The 19,061-nt window shown below is 50.5% G+C and overlaps 1 protein-coding gene across 1 annotated transcript in view; it reads right to left on the minus strand.

Moving 5' to 3' along the window:
* The window catches only part of LOC135192840 (blood vessel epicardial substance-like), a 35,130-nt gene extending 18,492 nt beyond the window's left edge, over window positions 1-16,638 (minus strand). The window contains 5 exon segments of the mRNA XM_064176216.1: window positions 158-345; window positions 3,358-3,482; window positions 6,670-6,900; window positions 15,551-15,749; window positions 16,000-16,638. Of these exon segments, the coding sequence (XP_064032286.1) occupies window positions 158-345; window positions 3,358-3,482; window positions 6,670-6,889 (533 nt within the window). The 5' untranslated portion in view covers window positions 6,890-6,900; window positions 15,551-15,749; window positions 16,000-16,638.
* Between the last annotated feature and the right edge of the window lie 2,423 nt (window positions 16,639-19,061).

Raw genomic sequence — 19,061 nt, forward strand, 5'->3', positions numbered from 1 at the left:
TGCCACAAACACTCTAGAGCTACAGGTTACTCAGCCACAGGCCAGAACTCTCTAGAAACAGGAACATTTAAAAGCTAAGCAAAACCTCCAACAACTCTCTGATCTATTCAGCCATCACATCAAACATGAGACTGGACCCAGGCTTTATAGAACCTACTTCCCCTTCAGGAGGATGCTTAGCCTATCATCAACTGAGGTTTTATCTTCTGCAGCATAGGCTTGACCTGGCTTTAAAGTCTGAATGTTGCAGAATTGTCCAGTTAGTCTCTGGAAGAGCTCTGGAGGCACATGGAGAGGTTCAAACATTCTCTTGTAGAGGCTGCTCAGTTCCTTCTCTATCTTGATCTAGAATGCCAAGACAAAAGACATCAACAAACACAGGCATTAGTTACAGAAGGGTGAGCCTGCACATAGGCTTTAGTTGCTACATGTGAGGGACATCATATATCAGTCAGGGCTGGAAGGGACCACAAGGATCAGGCAGTTCCAGCCCCCTTGCTGTGGGCAGGGACAGCTCACACTAGATCAGGCTGTCCACAGCCTTATCCAGGCTGACCTTAAACATCTGCAGGAAGGAGGCTTGACCACTTCCCTGGGCAACCCATCCCAGGCTCTCACCACCCTCATGCTGAAGAACTTCTTCCTAATATCCAGTCTGACTCTACCCATTTCTATCTTTTTTTCCTATCACTCCCTGATATCCCAAAAAGTCCCTCCCCAGATTTCCTGTAGCCCCCCTTAAGACACTGAAAGGCCACAATAAGGTCACCTTTGACTTCCATGAAGTTTCAGCAAGAAAAGGAGTGGTAAAGTGTGACATCTTTTCCACAGACACTGCCTAGGACAAGGTGACCCAAACCTTATCTGAAATCAGCCAGTGGCACACTGTGGCTGTGGAATGCTGTTCCACCCCAGGAGCACATTTCATCAGACACAAGGTGTCTTCTGAGACTTCTGCTGGTGTAACAGTGAGGAGGACTTGGGCCAGAAGTACAGAGGGGAAAAGAAAAGGAAAAAAATAAACCAAAAAGAGGTTGCTGGCATCTTTCACTCCCCATGCACACCTCCTTCTGGGCATCTCTCAAGCTCTTCTGGGAGCCCTTTCCATCCCTGAGCTTCTTGGCTTACTTGCAGTAGAGCAACAAGTAAGTCCTGAAAAACAAACCCATCCTATTAAAACCAGATGTGATGGAGGACAAAAAAAAACCCACCCCAAAACATTGCCAGCTGAACATCCCACATCTAGGAGCCCACCCAAACTCAGGCAGCAGCAACGAGGGAAAGGATGCTGGCTGAAACCCAGCAGCCTGGAAATCTTTCCTGAATGAAGGCAGCAGGGAATGAGACAGTGTCCTGAATTCCCTGTGACAGCAGAGGCAGCCTGAACAAAGGCTGCATATTTGGTGGGAGGGAAACAAAGGAGAACAAGAGGCACCAGATAATGAAAAGATAAAATATGCATAGGACAGAGAATGAGGAAAAGCATCCAAGAAAAAGGAAAAAAGGAGGAAGGAAAGGAGAAAGTCAACCCTTCAACAAATCAGGAAGTTCCAAGTTGGTGCCACTTTCTACATCTGTTTGTGTTGCAACATTAAGAACAGGGGAGAAGAGAGAGGGCTGCAGAGCCTCTCCTGTAAATTCAGGCTGGAAGAAGCAGGGCTGTTCAGCCTGGAGAAGAGAAGGCTCCAGGGGCACTCCAGAGCTGCATTTCAGTAGCTGAAGGAAGCCTACAGGAAGGTTGGGGAGGGACTGTTTAGAAGGGCTTGTGGTGATAGGATGAGGGAGAAAGGTTTGAAAGTGGAGCAGGGGAGATTTAGGCTGGACATCAGGAGGAAGATCTGCACAAAGAGTGGTGAGACACTGCAACAGGGATGTGGTCGAGGCACCCTCCTAGGAGACATTCAAGATCAGACTGGATGTGGCTCTGGTTGGATGTGCTCTGTTTGGAGGTGTCCCTGCTTGCCTGCGAGGGGGTTGGACAAGATGACCTTAGAGGGTCCCTTCCAACCAGATGCACTTCGTGACTCTGGATGCTGCAGGCAGACTTTAGGTGGTCCCCCTCAGGCAGACCTTAGGTGGTCCCTCTCACACCAGACTGTTCACTCTTCACCAGCACAGCTGACTGCTCCTGCAGTCATCCACGTGGGTCATGTTCCAAGTGAGCCATATGGGTAGGTGTAATGTTTTGTTCAGCAGTGGTTGAAATCTCCTGGGATGCTGCCAGAGCTTCGACTCAGAGCTCTGTAGAGACACTGATTACACTCTTTCAGCTTCCACTCAGACTAAAAAAGCCAAATCTCTAAAGCTCCAAGGAGTCAAAGGCACAGAAATACTCTTCTGGTCAGAAAAGAAACTTGCTGCTCCATTTAACAAAATAAATAATTAACAACTGCACAGATCAATTATTCATTTTGTAATATCACCAACTTCTCATTATTCTTCCATTCCTTTCTTTCCTTAAAAACATCATTTGTGCAGATGACTAAATAAAATTGATTTTGAGATGGGCAATGCAATAGCTGCAGGCAGAAAAAAAAATCTCATTCAAAATGAGTTCCTGAGAGCCTTGTTTTAGCTTTTTGGTTTTAAACCTGCTGTGATTTGACATGGTGCAGCAGACAGCAGGGTCATGGCCAACTAGCAGAAATACAGTGCAGCTTCACCATGCTGTCATTCATTGAATGTGCTAAAAGAATTCATGGAATCATTTAGATTGGAAGGGAACTTCAAGGTCATCCAGTTCCAGCCCCCCTGCCATGGGCAGGGACACTTTCCACCAGCCCAGGTTGCTCAAAGCCTCAACCAGCCTGGCCTGGAACACCTCCAAGGAGTGAGCATCCACAACCTCCCTGGGCAACCTGTGTCAGTGTTTCACCACCCTCACTGTTAAGAATTTCTTCTCAATCTCCAGCCTAAGTCTGCCCTACTCAAGCTTCAATCCATTCCAAAGTGACCTTCTTGTGGCCTTCCAGATTCTGAAGGGGCCTCCAAAAAAGCTGAGGAGGGACTTTTCAGTCTGTCAGGGAGTGATAGGACTGGGGGGAATGGAGCAAAGCTGAAGGTGGGGAGAGTCAGCCTGGAGGTGAGAAGGAAGTTGTTGAGCATGAGAGTGGTGAGAGGCTGGCATGGGTTGCCCAGGGAGGTGGTTGAGGCCCCATCCCTGGAGGTATTTAAGGCCAGGCTGGCTGAGGCTGTGTGCAACCTGCTCTAGTGTGAGGTGTCCCTGGGCATGGCAGGGTGGTTGGAACTGCCTGCTCCTTGTGCTCCCTTCCAACCCTGCCTGATTCTATGATTCTAAAGCTTTAATTTTTGTTGCACCTTCCTAGGCTGCCAGAGCAGTGCAGCTGCCATACTTACTGGCCTTCTTTTGTACACCAGGTAGATGAAATGCAAGAGGTTGACCACCAAAAACACAGAGTTCCAGATCATGATGTCCAAGGCACAGCGGTAGAGCGTAGCCCAAATGATGAACAATGCACACCCTGTGACAGTGGAGAGAAGGCAGTGAAATCCCACTGAGCTGTAAACACATCCACACCAAGGCAGCAGGAACCTGCCCACCCCCAAAGCCAGCACACCCTCCAAGCTTTGCTGCAGTCAGGCTCTGTGGAGCCATGCATGCACTGGTAGGAGAGCTGCAACGCTACAAACATGCACCATAGAATCATAGAATCAACCAGGTTGGAAGAGACCTCCAAGATCATCCAGTCCAACCTAGCACCCAGCCCTAACCAATCAACTAGACCATGGCACTGAGTGCCTCATCCAGTCTTTTCTTGAACACCTCCAGGGACGGTGCCTCCGCCACCTCCCTGGGCAGCCCATTCCAATGCCAATCACTCTCTCTGTGAAGAACTTCTTCCTAACATCCAGCCTATACCTACCCTGGCACAACTTGAGACTGTGTCCCCTTGTTCTATTGCTGGTTGCCTGGGAGAAGAGGCCACCCCCCACCTGGCTACAATGCCCCTTCAGGTAGTTGTAGACAGTAATAAGATCACCCCTGAGCCTCCTCTTCTCCAGGCTGAACAGGCCCAGCTCCCTCAGCCTCTCCTCATAGGATTTGTGCTCCAGGCCCCTCACCAGCTTTGTTGCCCTTCTCTGGACATGTTCCAGCACCTCAACATCTTTCTTGAATTGAGGGGCCCAGAACTGGACACAGTACTCAAGGTGTGGCCTGACCAGTGCTGAGTACAGGGGCAGAATAACCTCCCTTGTCCTACTGGCCACACTGCTCCTGATGCAGGCCAGGATGCCATTGGCTCTCTTGGCCACCTGGGCACACTGCTGGCTCATCTTCAGCTTACTATCTGTCAGTACCCCCAGGTCCCTTTCCTCCTGGCTGCTCTCCAGCCACTCAGTCCCCAGCCTATAGCGCTGCTTGAGGTTGTTGTGGCCAAAGTGCAGAACCCTGCACTTGGCCTTGTTAAATCTCATCCCATTGGCCTCTGCCCACCCATCCAGCCTGTGAGGTCCCTCTGCAGGGCTCTCCTACCTTCCAACAGATCAACACCCACTCCTAGCTTGGTGTCATCTGCAAACTTACTGATGCTGGACTCAATCCCCTTGTCCAGGTCATCAATAAAGATATTGAACAGGACTGGGCCCAGCACTGATCCTTGGGGAACACCACTAGTGACTGGCTGCCAACTGGATGTGGCACCATTCACCACCACTCTCTGAGCTCTGCCATCCAGCCAGTTCTTGATCCAGCACAGAGTGAATCTGTCCAAACCATGAGCTGCCAGCTTGGCCAGGAGCTTCTTGTGGCAGACTGTGTCAAAGGCTCTGCTGCAGTCCAAGTAGACTCCATCCACAGCCTTCCCCACATTCACCAGGTGAGGTAACCTGATCATAAAATGAGATCAGGTTGGTGAGGCAGAACCTGCCCTTCCTAAACCCATACTGGCTGGGCCTGATCCCTTGGCCATCCTGTAGGTGCTTTGTGATGGCACCCAAGATTACCTGTTCCATGACCTTGCCTGGCACTGAGGTCAGGCTCACAGGTCTGTAGTTTTCTGGCTCCTCCTTACGGCCCTTCTTGTGAATGGGTATCACATTGGCCAGCTTCCAGTCTTCAGGGACCTCTCCAGTGAGCCAGGACTGCTGATAAATGATGGAGAGTGGCTTGGCCAGCTCAGCTGCCAGCTCTCTCAGCACCCTAGGGTGGATCCCATCCGGTCCCATGGACTTGTGAGGATCCAAATGACGCAGCAGGTTCCTTACTGCTTCCTCATGGATTAGAGGGGGACTGTACTGGTCCCTGACTCCATCCACCACTTCAGGAGTCCAGCTGTCCTGGAGAAAACCTGTCCCATTAGTGAAGATTGAGGCAAAGAAGGTGTTAAGCACCTCTGCCTTTTCCTCATCCTTTGTCACTATGTTCCCCTCTCTATCTAGTAAGGACTGGAGGTTGCAGGCTGACAGCTGCATGGGGTCCTGTGGCATGGGACTGCAATCCTGGCATGGCAAGAATTCACATCAGGACTGGGGAAGAGCAGAAAGGTACAGCCCAGAATGGGACTCAATGATCTGAGAGATTTTTTCCAATCCAAACAACTTTTCTCACCCTGGAGAAGAGGAGGCTCAGGACAGACCTCATTGCTTTCTACAACTACCTGAAGGGATGTTGTGGCCAGGTGGGTTTGGGCTCTTCTGCCAGGCACCCAGAGACATAGCCTCAAGCTTTGCCAGGGCAGGTTCAGACTGGGTGTTAGGAAGAAGTTCTTGACAGAGAGAGTGACTGGCATTGGAATGGGCTGCCCAGGAAGGTGGTGGAGTCCCCATCCCTGAAGGTATTTAAGAGGAGGCTGGATGAGGCACTCGGTGCCATGGGTTAGTTAATGAGAAGGGTTAGGTGATAGGTTGGGCTGGATGATCTCAGAGGTCTTTTCCAACCTGGCTAATTCTGTGATGATGATTCTATGGGAGGTGATATCCAGGCAAAAGGAATTCTTTAGTATGAGGGTGGTGGAACACATTCCACAGGTTGCAGAGGAGGTGGTGGAGGCCCCATCCCTGGAGACCTCCAAGATCAGGCTTGTCAGGGCTCTGAGCAACCTGACCTAGATGTTGGACTTGGTGATAGAGGTTGGACTTGGTGATCCTGATCCAAGCTGGATGCTTCTGTGATTCTGTAGAGGAGAAGGTGCTGCTGACTGCAGGAGTGTTGGGCAAGATGACCTTTAGATGCCCCTTTCCAACTCAGTGCATTCTCTGACTCTACAATCAAGCTTCTCAAGGCAAACCTTACTTCTTGCAGTCACAGCAGGCAATGTGCTTAACTGGAATCTAAAATGAAGATCTTAAGGATCCAAAGACTTAACTATAGTTTGGAATTAAATGGGCTATGAGCAGTCAGGCCTGCCTGAAGTAAACGAGGTGCACTTATTTTCTGGTTGACATCTACACAGGCTTGAAGATGTAAGTTGTATTTCTGGGATGTTTTGAGAGCCTAGAGACAAATGACCTTTCTAGAATAAGTCTGTCAGGGTCAGAACAGACCTCCTCTTACATCAAAACCACCTTCAGAGTACAACAACTATGAGTATGTGCTAGAATTTCACTGGAAGCTGAAGGGACCAGGAGGAAGCTCCGGAATGGTCCCAAACTGGCACCTGGGTTACAGGAGAGATTATTCCGCGAGTCTCTCCAGGGTGAGTCTCCTACCTATGGTCAGCAGCCCCCGCAGAAAAATCATGTGAAGGTTCAGGGTGGTTGGAATAACCAGGCCAGCTGCAAAGCAAATGTTTGCCACGTGGAACACAAGGTGATGGATCTCTTTCCAGTTTTCACAGGCGGTCTCGTTGAAAGGCACAAGTGTGGCATTTGAGTCCGGACTAAAACCAAGTGGAGGAACAGCCAGGGGGCTCTTTGCTGTGGTGTCCATCTTGGAGACTCCTGCAAGGAAAGAGAGAGAAGAATTAAAAACCACTGTGCTTTAAACTGAAAGAGATGAGACACTCTGGTGGCTGGATGCCAGGTGCCCAGCAAAGACTCTCTATGGCTTCCTTCCTCAGATGACAGGGCAGAGAAAAACCTATCAAGGAGCTCACATACAGAGAGAAGTCACCCAGCAGTTGCCATCATAGGTTAAACAGACTCATAGCATGGGTTAGGTTGGAAGGGACCTCAGAGATCATCCAGTTCCAACCTCCTGCCATAGGCAGGGTTATCTCCCACTAGAACAAGTCGCTCAAGGCCTCTTCCAACCTGGCCTTGAACACCTCCAGGGAGGTCACTCAGCCTCTCCTCATCAGGGAGTGCTTCAGGCTCATCATCCTTGTAGCCCTCCCTTGGACCCTTTCCAGCAGATCCCCGAATCTCTTAAACTGAGGAGCCCAAAACTGAAGGCAGTACTCAAGATGAGGTCTCACCAGGGCAGAGTAGAGGCAGAGGAGAACCTCCCTTGATCTGCTGGACACACTCTGCTTAATGCATCCCACAATCCCATAGCCCCTCTTGGCCAGCAGGGCACATTGCTGTGCCATGGATGCTCTCCCCCAGCACTCCCAGGTCCCTCTCCACAGGGCTGCTCTCCAGCAGATCATCTCCCAGCCTGTTCTGGTGCAGTTTATGATTCCTCCCCAGGTGCAGGACCAAATCAGAAGAGGAGATGCCTAGGTTGCTAAGGGTTAAGGTTGCCATTCTTTCAGAGTAGTCACTTGGTCTACCTGCTATGAGCAACCTTGACAGACCTTTGGTTATCTGTCACACTCCTGGAGAAAACAAAGGCAGTTAAAGCTGATTTCTAATTGAAAATCACAGAGGGCTGTGCTTGCTCTAATAAGCTTATTGCATTTTCCTTTCACAGCACTTAGGAGGGGAAAAAGAAGTATCTGTGAGCAAATCTTCTCAATACAAAGTAAAAAATAATCCTATTAAAATAACTACTACTGGAAGATCTCAAGACATTACCTTTAAAACTCTTTAAAGCTTCCCTAGCTGCTCTCTCTGGAGAGCTGCAGTCAGTCTTACAAGCGCTCCAGAAGGTCTCCTCAACCCAGAGCAGTTCCCAGCTGGAGGAACATGACTGTTCTAGCCAGGCTGTGAAAAACACAGGAGAATCCTGCTTTTAGTGGAGCACAAAAGGTTCCTCACTGCCACAGCAGCAGAGATTGCTGGAGCTTGGCTTGCGTCCCCTTAATGAGACACATGCACCTGCCCCTGAGCAAACAGGCTCCGGGACATGGCATGTGGTGGGATTTGCATTCAGCTGTGCCCTGTAGAGACAGTGCAAGGCCCTGCTGTGTGTGCTTACTAACTCTCAAGCAATTCTTCTGCTCAGCAGACAATTCTGAGTCCCAGTTAACAGTCAGCATTTCCTGCAGGCTGGAATATGCTCAGCAGCTCTCTTGAGTGTTTCTTCGGCTGTGAAGGGATTTCGAGTTGCCTCGCCCAGAGCTATTATTCTGCCTGCAATCAACTTCTGTACAAGGCAGAAGCAAGCTGGGCAGTTTCTGAAATTAATCTCTTAAATGCCTATTGATAGGAGGAATAAAGAAATCAGAAAGAAAACTTCATCCCTCTAGCAGTTCCACTTCAACGCCCAGAACCCGTCACCACTAAGGCATGCTGCAGAATGTGCAGAGGCATCTTGCAGGATCAGACACTAGCACAGGCACAGTGATATCCATATCTGGAGAGAACTAATTGTCAAGGAAAGAAATATTAATCTAGTTCTTACCAAAACACATAATTCACTTATTTCCTTCAGGCTCACTTTCCTCTTTTCATTCCTGCATTAGTTACACACAAAGGCTGGTGATAACAAGGGGGTCTGGCACAGACAAATTCTACACTGAGTTGTTACCAATGACCACAGTGCTCAAATAAATCCACAGTCCAGGTATCACACAGGCACCAGACCTGCTCCTGCTTGCCTCCATCTCTTTGGCCTGAGTTTAGTGACAGCCAGGAGAGCAGCTCCACTGTCCTGACAAAGGCACTCACACACGGAGCCTGCACCAAGCTGCAGGGCTGGTATTTTTGTGTGCTCAGCAGCAGAAGTTAACTGTGTTTGTGCTCATTTACACACCTCTCCTCGTCCTGTTCCTGCTGGTTTCAACCAATATAAACCAATACTGGACAGCAGGGCCTCTAGAGCTTTGGCACAGTCAGCAACTGAGTTCCCATCTATATCCAGTCTTTTGCTGCTCCATCATCCGCCAACAAAAGCATCATGTGGCCAGAGAGCAAGCAAAGACAACCAAACTCACATACAGATACAAACCCAACCATAAGCCCATCAGAATCACTGAATTAAAGAGTGAAGAGACCTTCAAGATCATCCACTCCAATCTTTGTCCCAGCGCTGCAAGGTCAACACTAAACCATGTCCTTGAGTGCCAGGTCTGCATGCTGTTTAAATACCTCCAGGGATGGTGACTCCAGCACCACCCTGGGCAGACCATTCCAACGTTGGAGAACCCCTTCAGTGAAAAAACATCCCCAATATCCAGCCTAAACCCCCATCCTGCAGCTTGTAACCATTCCCTCTAGCCCTGCCACTTGCCACCAGGGAGGAGAGGCTGTCTCCTTCTTTGCTCCAACCTCCTTTCAAAGATCAAGATCAAAATGACTGCAAGAAGTAACTTTGTCTGCATCCTATTATAAACCCACACAGCTTTCCAGAGGACTTATTTCATGTTTCTTGTGAATAGCAAAAAAAGCTGTGCTGTGTTACTGGGAGAAGAGAGGCTACCTTACTTTATGACCAGGCTGTAAATCCTCCCCCATTTGAAGGCTGCCTGCAAGGTCTCACTTGATGCCCTACATAGTGCTTGGGCAAGAACCGACAGCAAACTCCTGTTCTTTGTTCACCTCCTCTGCAGTTAGGTCCCACCGCTCTCATGGAGCTGAGCAAGGCTGCTCTCTGGTATCAGAGACAATAAACTACACACCCAAACACCACAGAAAGGGAAATCCTGGTGTCATGGGAGGTGTTTTTTTCTCCAGCAAGGGTGACAAAGCTGCCCTGGATAAGGAAGACTGCAAAGCTTAAAGAGTTTCAGAGAGGTTCTCTCACTGGAAAATGCAAAGCACTTTACAGAGAGCATTCACAAAGCAATTTGATAACATCCCAACTTCTACCTCGTATAATTTCATGCCACAGGCCACATTTCATTGTTTAACACTGCAAAAACATTCAATGGATCAAATAAAAGATGTTAAATGTGCCACCCAAAAGGGTGAAAGGGAAAAAAAAAACAATGCACCAACCCACAAAAGGAATCATCAAATGAAACCAGAGCCAGCTTCCTCTGCCTGCCTGTTGAAGTGCAGATACCTGCTCCCAGGTGAGATTAGCCATGGCTGGAATTTGAAAGCCAGGGTCTATCACTGGTGTCATCAGAATGGCAACCCAAAGTCTTTTACTGTCTGCTTCTCTTCCTGGTAGACAGCAGGGAAGCTAAGAACTGCCTTGCAGTGGAAATGATTAGCTTCTCTAGAATATCAAAGGTAGCTTTTTGGTTGCCCTCAAGAGCCACAGAAGTCAATGCTTAAAGTGCTGCTGGTGCTGGGATGCTATTATTAAAAATAATTAATTGATTTACTGCAGTTCTATTTTCTGTTATGTAGCAACCTGGAAGCCCAACTCAGACACCAGCTAAGCAGCTACCTTAGAGAACATAAACCCCTGAGGACAGGTAGACCTCTGAAATTAGTCCTCACACAGACCTTCCAGAAGCAGCCTTCACCCATGTGGAGCCAGTATCCCACCTGCCCATGTGTTCCAAAGAAGGGATGTCTACACGAGACAGGACTGCAGCTCCAGCCTCTGCATGCTGCCCCTTGGGCAAGTGTCCCCAGTGCCAAATGAAGAGTGGCTGCAGTGCAGCTCTCTCTCCTTCAGCCTCCTTCCTGCACAGCACAGCTTCAACAGGAAGGGCAGCAAGTGACCCACCCACAGGAACCAAACTGAGTCACTCGAGGCACCCTCACGGGAGGAAGGAGCATGGATTTGCTCTCCCTCGGGCTGAGGAAGGCATCTTGTGTCTGGCTGATGTCTCAGCACTATGCCTCACCCCCCAGGTCAGTGTAGGCTGTCCCTTGGTAGGTGAAGCATCTCAGGCCCTGGCACGAATGGCCAAACTGCACCCTTAGCAGTCCTTCCAGGACCCTGGTGGGCTTTGACTGCTGAACTGCACCCTTGCCCCTGGAACATTCGTGCTTCTTGGGAAGCAATCCTTCTGGGAATGCTCAAAGCTGGGGCACATCCTGCCATCAGTGGTGCTTCAGTGCCTTCAGGGCAGCTCTGAGAAATGACCACTAGCCAAGTGACACATTTTGGAGCCAAACCCCTGCTTTGGACAGGGAGAATATAGGTTCCTATGTTCAAGACATTTCAACCAAGAATGCTCTTCAATGAGCTGCCACCTAAGCCTGGAGGCACCCAGTGCTGTCTCTGTGTTGAAGTTAGTGCTCCACACAATCAATCCACCAGCAGCATGAGCATGGTGACTGCTTGGCCTCACCGGACTGCCTGCTGCAGCAGATGTAGAACTGCTTCCTCCAAAGCAGACAGCTTCAACAGGAGCCCTTCCATGGACCAAGTGCAAGCTCCTGTATCTGGGTCGAGGCAATCCCAAGCATCAATACTGGCTGGGCAGTGACTGGCTTGAGAGCAGCCCTGAGGAGGGGGACTTGAGGGTGCTGATGGATGAGAAGCTCAATCTGAGCTGTCAGTGTGCTCTTGTAGTCCAGAGAGCAACCAGAGCCTGGGCTGCAGCAAGTGCAGTGTGGGCAGCAGGGCGAGGGAAGTGATCCTGCCACTCTGCACTGAGTGAGACCCCACCTGGAGTACTGCATCCAGTTCTGGGGCCCCTGGGACAAGAGGGCTATGGAGGTGCTGGAAGGTGTCCAGAGAAAGGCCACAAGGATGAGCAGAGGGCTGGAGCTGCTCTGCTGTGAGGAGAGACTGAAGGAATTGGGGCTGTTCAGTCTGGAGTGGAAAAGGCTCTGAGGTGACTTTATTGTGGCCTTTCACTATCTTAAGGCCACAAGAAAGCTGGGGAAGGACTTTTTAGGCTGTCAGGGAGTGGTAGGACTGGGAGGAATGGAACAAAGCTGGAAATGGCTAAATTCAGACTGGATGTTAGGAAGAAGCTCTTCAGCATGAGGGTGGTGAAAGCCTGGGATGGGTTGCCCAGGGAGGTGGTGGAATCCCCATCCCTGGAGGTGTTTAAGGCCAGGCTGGATGAGGCTGTGGACAGCCTGATGTAGTGTGAGGTGTCCCTGCCCATGGCAGGGAGGTTGGAGCTGGCTGATCCTTGTGGTCCCTTCCAGCCCTGCTTGATTCTATGACTTATAGCTGACTGAGCTTGGTAAGGTTTGATTTTACTTCCAATTCCCTCAGATTTCTGCCAACATATATATATATATTTAAGTGGAGAAAAGGCTGGGTGAGGGGGAAGGCATCAACAGGGAACAGTTTAGGGTTCATTAGAAGTGCTGCATACAGAGAAGCTGCTATTATTTAGTCTTTAAATATTCAAAGCCCAGCTTACTAGAGACATAGCTTCCACTGCTTGAATGATTCTTCATTTATCACTGCAAAACCCACAGTGCAATCCTCTGTGGTTGCAAAGGCAGCATTGAAGATGCTATCTATTTTATCATCCAGGCACGATCTGGCATTTAAAAAAGCATTACAGATTTTAGTCCAATTTGAATCAGAATTGATGAACCACCAGTACATGTTGTACTCCTGCCAGATGAAGAAGACTATCCCACTCCACTCCCCCCCCCCCCCTTTTCGTTTTCAAGGTCTTCTGCTCCTAGGAAACATGAATATGTTGGGCTTCTTTGGAACTATGGACTGCTAGCACTTGGGTATGTTGGAGCTCTTGTCCAGTGGCCCAATTATAATTCAGGGGGTCTGGTTTGATGTGTTTTATAACTAAGATTGCCAAGTGAAGCAGAAGTTCCAAGCTTTTCTGCAGTTCAGCTCCTAAAGTGGTGACAGAGAAAGCATCTACTGTGCGAGCACTTTAGAGTTAATGAACTAGAGTTGAACTCTGCAGGATTCGGCTTCCTGGAGGCTGTAGGGTGTAGCAGTGCCTCCGGAAGGGCACCTGAACCAACCACCTGAACACAGTCCTCTCTTTGCTGGGAAATGGAGTTCACAGAGGCTTGGTTCACTGCGCTGCCCCCGCACCTCCAGCTGGATCACGCAGAAGCTGTGTCATGAGCCATGTGTTCAAGCAGCACAGAACCACAGAACCGTTTCAGTCGCAGAAGCCCTCCAAGACCCCTGAATCCAACCCAGCCAATCCAACCCAACACCACCACAGCCATTAAGTCATGTTCCAAAGTGCCACCTCCACACATTTCTTGAACCCCCTCTCCAGGCTTGGTGACTCCACCATCTCCCTGGGCAGCCTGTTCCAACGCCTGACCGCTCTGGTAGGAAAGAAATCTTCCCTAATCTTCAACCTAACCTTCTCCTGGAACAACCTGAGGCCATTTGCTCTCATTCTGTGACCTGCTGACCCGTGAAAAAAAAAAGGCATTTATGTACCCTCTGAGCTCTCAACCAGGATGAAACTCACTGAACGGTAATGAGGATGCCCTGATGAAGCTGATGTTTAACTTTAGTGGAAGGCTTGGAGATAGAAGTACAGTTCTGCTCCTTGCTTTCCTGGAGTAAATGTCAAAAGGCTTTGCATGCAAATCCAACTAGGCACAAGCATGCATATGGCACTAGCTTAACACCATTTTCATCTGTCTTCTACCTACAAAAGTCAGGATGCTCTCACCACATAACACAAACCCAGGCTTTGTTCACTACACAACAATCACTTTCTGCCTGGGCAGCAGCAGCAGCAGCGTGTTCAGTTACAGCTGGAGTCACTGCTCAGAGTTCACACACCAGAAAGGTAAGATAAAATCCCACCTCTGAGGAGCCTGTGCACCTAACAATAAAAAGGTTAACAACTCCTTTCCTGATTCCTTCATCAACTTTCTGTTCTCAGCCTCCCTCACCACAGTTTCCCCTGCTGCAGACTCTGCCCTGTACACATTTCCTTCTGTTTCCATCCCTGCTCTCCTCCCTCCAGGACTTGCAGGGCATTTGCTGTTTTGCAGACAAGGCACTTCTTAAAAACAGACACCCCTCAACATTTTAAGCTGCTTTCCAAATTGGCATCACACAGAACTTTGTGGAACAGCAAGAGTTCTGCAGATGTGGAAATAATTCCTTCTCTGTGGTCAGTGAAGACATTTTTCCTTGCCTGCATACAATTAAATTCCCATTAATCAACCAAGTGGCAACGAGCCCCAGCTCTGGAAGCCAGGTTTCACCAGTGACATCTTTGTAACACTACCAAGTGGTCCACGATGCAGTATCACAAGAGATCATCTGTATGAAACGTTTGCCCATGAAGTGATCGACAGCCTAAACGCACACAAAGCTTTAGGGAACAGCTGAAGAAAGCGTAGTAAAAATATTATGGTTTGGGAAAATATGTTTGGAAAGAAATATTATCGTTTGGGGAGGGCAAGAGTTTGTTTGGTTTGCTCTGTCTGTGGAAAGAGAGAAATGCAATCCGGAGTTGGTGGAGTTAGAGGATGGTTGGACTCGATGATCTTGGAGATCCTCTCCAACCAGAGCTGTGATTCTATGACTCTACGAAACGCAAAACGAGATCTTAATTTCAGGGTCCATCTGCTCTTACCATTTGCTGACGGAGAGAGAGAAGCAGCAAGTGCCGGCCGGTAACGGAGCAAGCCCCTTGTCGGCGTTAGAAATGCCCGGATCCCGAGCTGGCTTTGCGACAGTCCCCGGGTTTGCTCCCATGCGTGGGGCAGCGGCGGCACCGCGGCTGAACCCACAGACCTCGCTCTGCTGGGGAACAAACCCCAAAGCCCAGCTCTGCATCGGGGGCTCCCACTTCAGACAGGCCCTGGGGGGCAGCGCAGGGCGCTGCGCCCCGCGTCCGTGTAACTGGGGCACGGCAAAGCTCTGCAACTTCTAGCCGGGGCTGGCACGGGGCGCTCCGCTTCCCAGCGCCGGGGCTGTACCATGCTGGGGCCAAGCACAGCTTCCCCCAGGGCCGAGACCCCGCAGGACACCGCCCGGTGCCTCCCCCGACGGCCAGCCCCACGCTGCCACCTCGACCCCGAGGCGGGTGCCCCCGGAGGGCAGCGGCGCACTGAGGCGTCCTCGGCTCCCCGTCGCCCCTCCGGTGCCGGTCAGGGCGGGGCTGACTGGACGGCGCCGGCGAGGGGCGGGCGGAGGCAGCGCCAGGGCTTCAGCCCGCCCCGGGCCCCGCCCTGCAGCTCCCCTTAGCTGTGCCGGGAGCCTGGGAAAGTTTCCCGGCCGCCCAGACGGGACGGGGACCGACTCTGGGGACCGCTCCTCGCCGCTCCCGGCACCGCCAGCACCGCGTCCCGCCGCTGTGACTAAAATAGGCAGAAGCCGGCAGGAGGCTGCGGGCGGCGCCAGCTCCCAGGCCGGCACCGAGCGGCCGCAGCGCGCAGGCGCCTCCCGCCGGTCCCGGGGGACTGCGGGGCCACCGGAATCCAGTGGAACCGAACTGAGACCAACCTGGTGGTGTGGCGGGGGCTGGCGGGTGGAGGAGGCAGCATCGGCACTGGCTGCGGAGCCCTCTCCGGGACGGCGAAGCCCGCGGCGGTGCCACCGCTCAACTCGGATACCTCAAACCCGGTTGCGAGCTGCGGACTCGCATGCCAAAGCCGTCGGTCCTGGGACGGGCGGGTGGTGCTGCTGCCGCGGGAGAAAGTGTCTGAAACGATCGGTTTGGAATAAAGAAAGAAGCCAGTTTTGTCCTCTTCCGCCCACTGCCCCCAGCATCTTGTTTCTGCAGCAGGGACCCACGGCCCCGGGGCTGCCCGCGTTCCGTGGGCACCGCACCCGTCCATGCACCCTCACCGAGAGGTTTCCATGGGAAAAGACCTTTCGGGTCATCGAGGCTGAGCTCTATCTAACTCTGCCAAGTCTAGTGCTAAACCACTGAGCCTTAGAATCGTTGATACCTTGAGTCAAATCCTCCTCAGTGTCCCCGTCTCAGAGCAAGCCTGTGCTTTGCCGGGAGCCTAGACGCGCTGGTACGGCATCAGCACACGAGTCGTCAGTCTTGGTAGCCATGCGTTTGTTGATGGGAGGCACAAAGTGATCACCCGAACAAGAGTCTGTTGATGGGAGGAGACAGATTTGCAAGTTGTTAATGCACAGCAAACGACAGCATGTGGAATGTGCAGCTCCTGGTACTGCAGAAGCTGTTGCTGAAGTGTTTTATTAGTACTGTTTACCTACTGAGATAAGAAACCAGCATAAGGTAATTAAAAACATAGCCCTCATCTTCACCCAAAAGACTTTGTGGTCCTGGGTTGAGGGAGAGACCCTCCCTTGGCAAACACTGTGCAGAGGCAGTGGGAAGGCAACTGCCCAAGGGATCACTAAGGGCCAGCTTGGAAGGGGCAGCAGAAAGTGCAAGAGCTGTTGGAGGTGTGATGGAGAGCAACCTGAAGTGGCATCTTTGAGGCAGAACCAATCAGTGTTCAACCATGAAACTGGTCCTGACTTTCTCGCTGGTTGTAAACAGTTCTCCTTCTCTAGAGACTTTCAAGGCCCATCTAGATGTGTTCCTCTGTGAGCTGAGCTAGATTGCATGGTCCTGCTCTGGCGGGGGGGGGGGGGGGGGGGGGGGGGGGGAAGGGGGAGGGTCTGTGGGCTCGATATCTTTGGGTCCCTTCCATCTCCTAACATCCTGTGGTCCTGTGATCTCTGGTCATGATCCCTCCTAAGGCAAGTCTGACATAAAATGTGCAGACTGCCTTGCTGTCAGCCCACCCACAGCCCTGCCCCCACACACCACTTGCAATGTCAAGGCAGCAGGCACCCAAACGTACCCCAGGCACCCAGGGACAGGACAAAAGGACACAGCCTCCAGCTGCACCAGGGCAGGGTCAGGCTGGACATTAGCAAGAAGTTCTTCACAGCAAGAGTGATTGGCCCTGGAATGGGCTGCCCGGGGAGGTGGTGGAGTCCCCATCCCTGGGGGTGGTTAAGAGGAGGCTGGATGAGGCACTTAGTGCCACGGGTTAGTTAAAGTGAAGGGTTGGTGATAGGTTGGACTGGATGATCTCAGAGGACTTTTCCACCCTGGTTAACTCTGTGATGATGGCATTTGCATCATTGCTGACACATTGGGACTGATTAAACTAACCAAATAAATAACATGGTCAGGAGGAGAGCAAAATGCTTTGGCACTGGACTGAAAGAAGCCAATCCCAAGCTTCCCTTTTGGCTTCCAAGCCCAAGACACAGTGAAAGCCTTGCCTGCTAGCTGTCCTTCATGCCAGTGAGGATGCTTAGTGATGCTGGTTCAGCTACCCAGCTACTTAGGTGTCTGTCAGCAGATTACTTTAGTCTAGTAAGTCAACATCAACAGCCTTGCCCCCACACACTGCTTGCAATGTCAAGGAAGCAGGCACCCAAATGTGCCCCAGGAGTGCTGGCACCAGCCCTTCCCTTGGCTGTGCTGGTGATTTCCCCCAGACAGAGGACAAAAACAGCTCAGAATTTGATTTCACTGCCTAGAGAACAGCCACACCAGTGTCCTCAGTAACCTCTTCAGGGAGGACATCCTTACAACATCAGCTGGTTGCCTTCTCCATTATCTCTGAAGTAAAGTAATGGTGTTCCTTACAACCTGCTGTGCTCCAGAAGAGCTGTTATCAATAACTCTGTTTAAGGGGATGAGTTTTAGAGTTTCTAATACTTTAAAAAAAATTATTAGTGTTTAATAAATCTCTACTGCATTTCCCCCCTCTTTCCTTGCCTTGTCCTTGGTCAATAAACTAAGGTATGAAGCAGGGGAATATGGTAGCAGGTGACATGATGAATTACCTCTTTAAGAATCAATGTGCTTTTCCTTTATGGAGGTAATATTGTGCTTCCCAGTCGGTTGCAAAAGGAGTTCTTTTTGGTAGCAGGAGTTCTTAGTCATTTCAGAATGAGAACCAAACCCTACATGTACTTTGGAAAGGTTTTGTACAGCTGACTTCTCCACAAACCCTTCCTCCCTTTTTATTTTTGCCTACAGATGATGTAAAAAGAATCAGGATTGTATTTGGGTAGTAAATTAGTTTTCACTGCCACCTCTTGCAAGCAAGGCAGCAGGCAATTCGTGTTGTAACACGACGTAGCCTTGTAGTTGGAATCATCCTGCTGCCTGTAGAACTGAGTTGAAAACCAGCTGAAATTCCAGCTGAAAACCCAGCAGAATTCCATTTGAAAACCCTTTAAAACACCATAATTCAATTAACAGCATTCCCTGGCAGGTACAGATAAAAGAGCTTTCATTTTAAAGCTCTTTACTAAAAGAGCCTCTCTATGCAGAGAGGCTGAGGGAGCTGGGGGTGTGCAGCCTGCAGAAGAGGAGGCTCAGGGCAGAGCTCATTGCTGTCTGCAACTACCTGAAGGGAGGCTGTAGCCAGGTGGGGTTGCTCCCTTCTGCCAGGCAAGCAGTAACAGAACAAGGGGACACAGCCTCAAGTTGTGTCAGGACAGGTCTATGCTGGATGTGAGGAGGAAGCTGTTGTCAGAGAGAGTGATTGGCATTGGAATGGGCTGCCCAGGGAGGTGGTGGAGTCTCCCTCTCTGGAGATATTCAAAACCTGCCTGGATGTGTTCCTGTGTGATCTGGTCTAGTTGATCTTGCTGTGGCAGGGGAGTTTGGACTGGATGAGCTTTGGAGGTCTCTTCCAGCCCCTGACATTCTGTGATCCTATTTTGGTGGTCATCAACACCAAATGAGCTTCACCCCTGTAAATACATTTTTGACCATACCCACTCACAATCTCTCTTCAGAGATGAAGAAATGCAGCTCAAACATCTGCCAAAACCTCCTCTTCTCTTCAAAAATCTCTTCAGGCAGAGGCAGGAGGTATCTCAGATCCTTTGCAGAGAGGCATAGCCAGCAAGGACAGAGTTCTACTTAATTCAAAGGTGTCAAAATGGGACAGGGATTCTTTTGAGTGTTGCCTTCATTATGTTGCCAAGGAAGTGTAAAGCAAAGCATAGCATCAAAATA

The sequence above is a fragment of the Pogoniulus pusillus genome, chromosome W (assembly GCF_015220805.1).
Source record: "Pogoniulus pusillus isolate bPogPus1 chromosome W, bPogPus1.pri, whole genome shotgun sequence".
NCBI lineage: Eukaryota > Metazoa > Chordata > Aves > Piciformes > Lybiidae > Pogoniulus > Pogoniulus pusillus.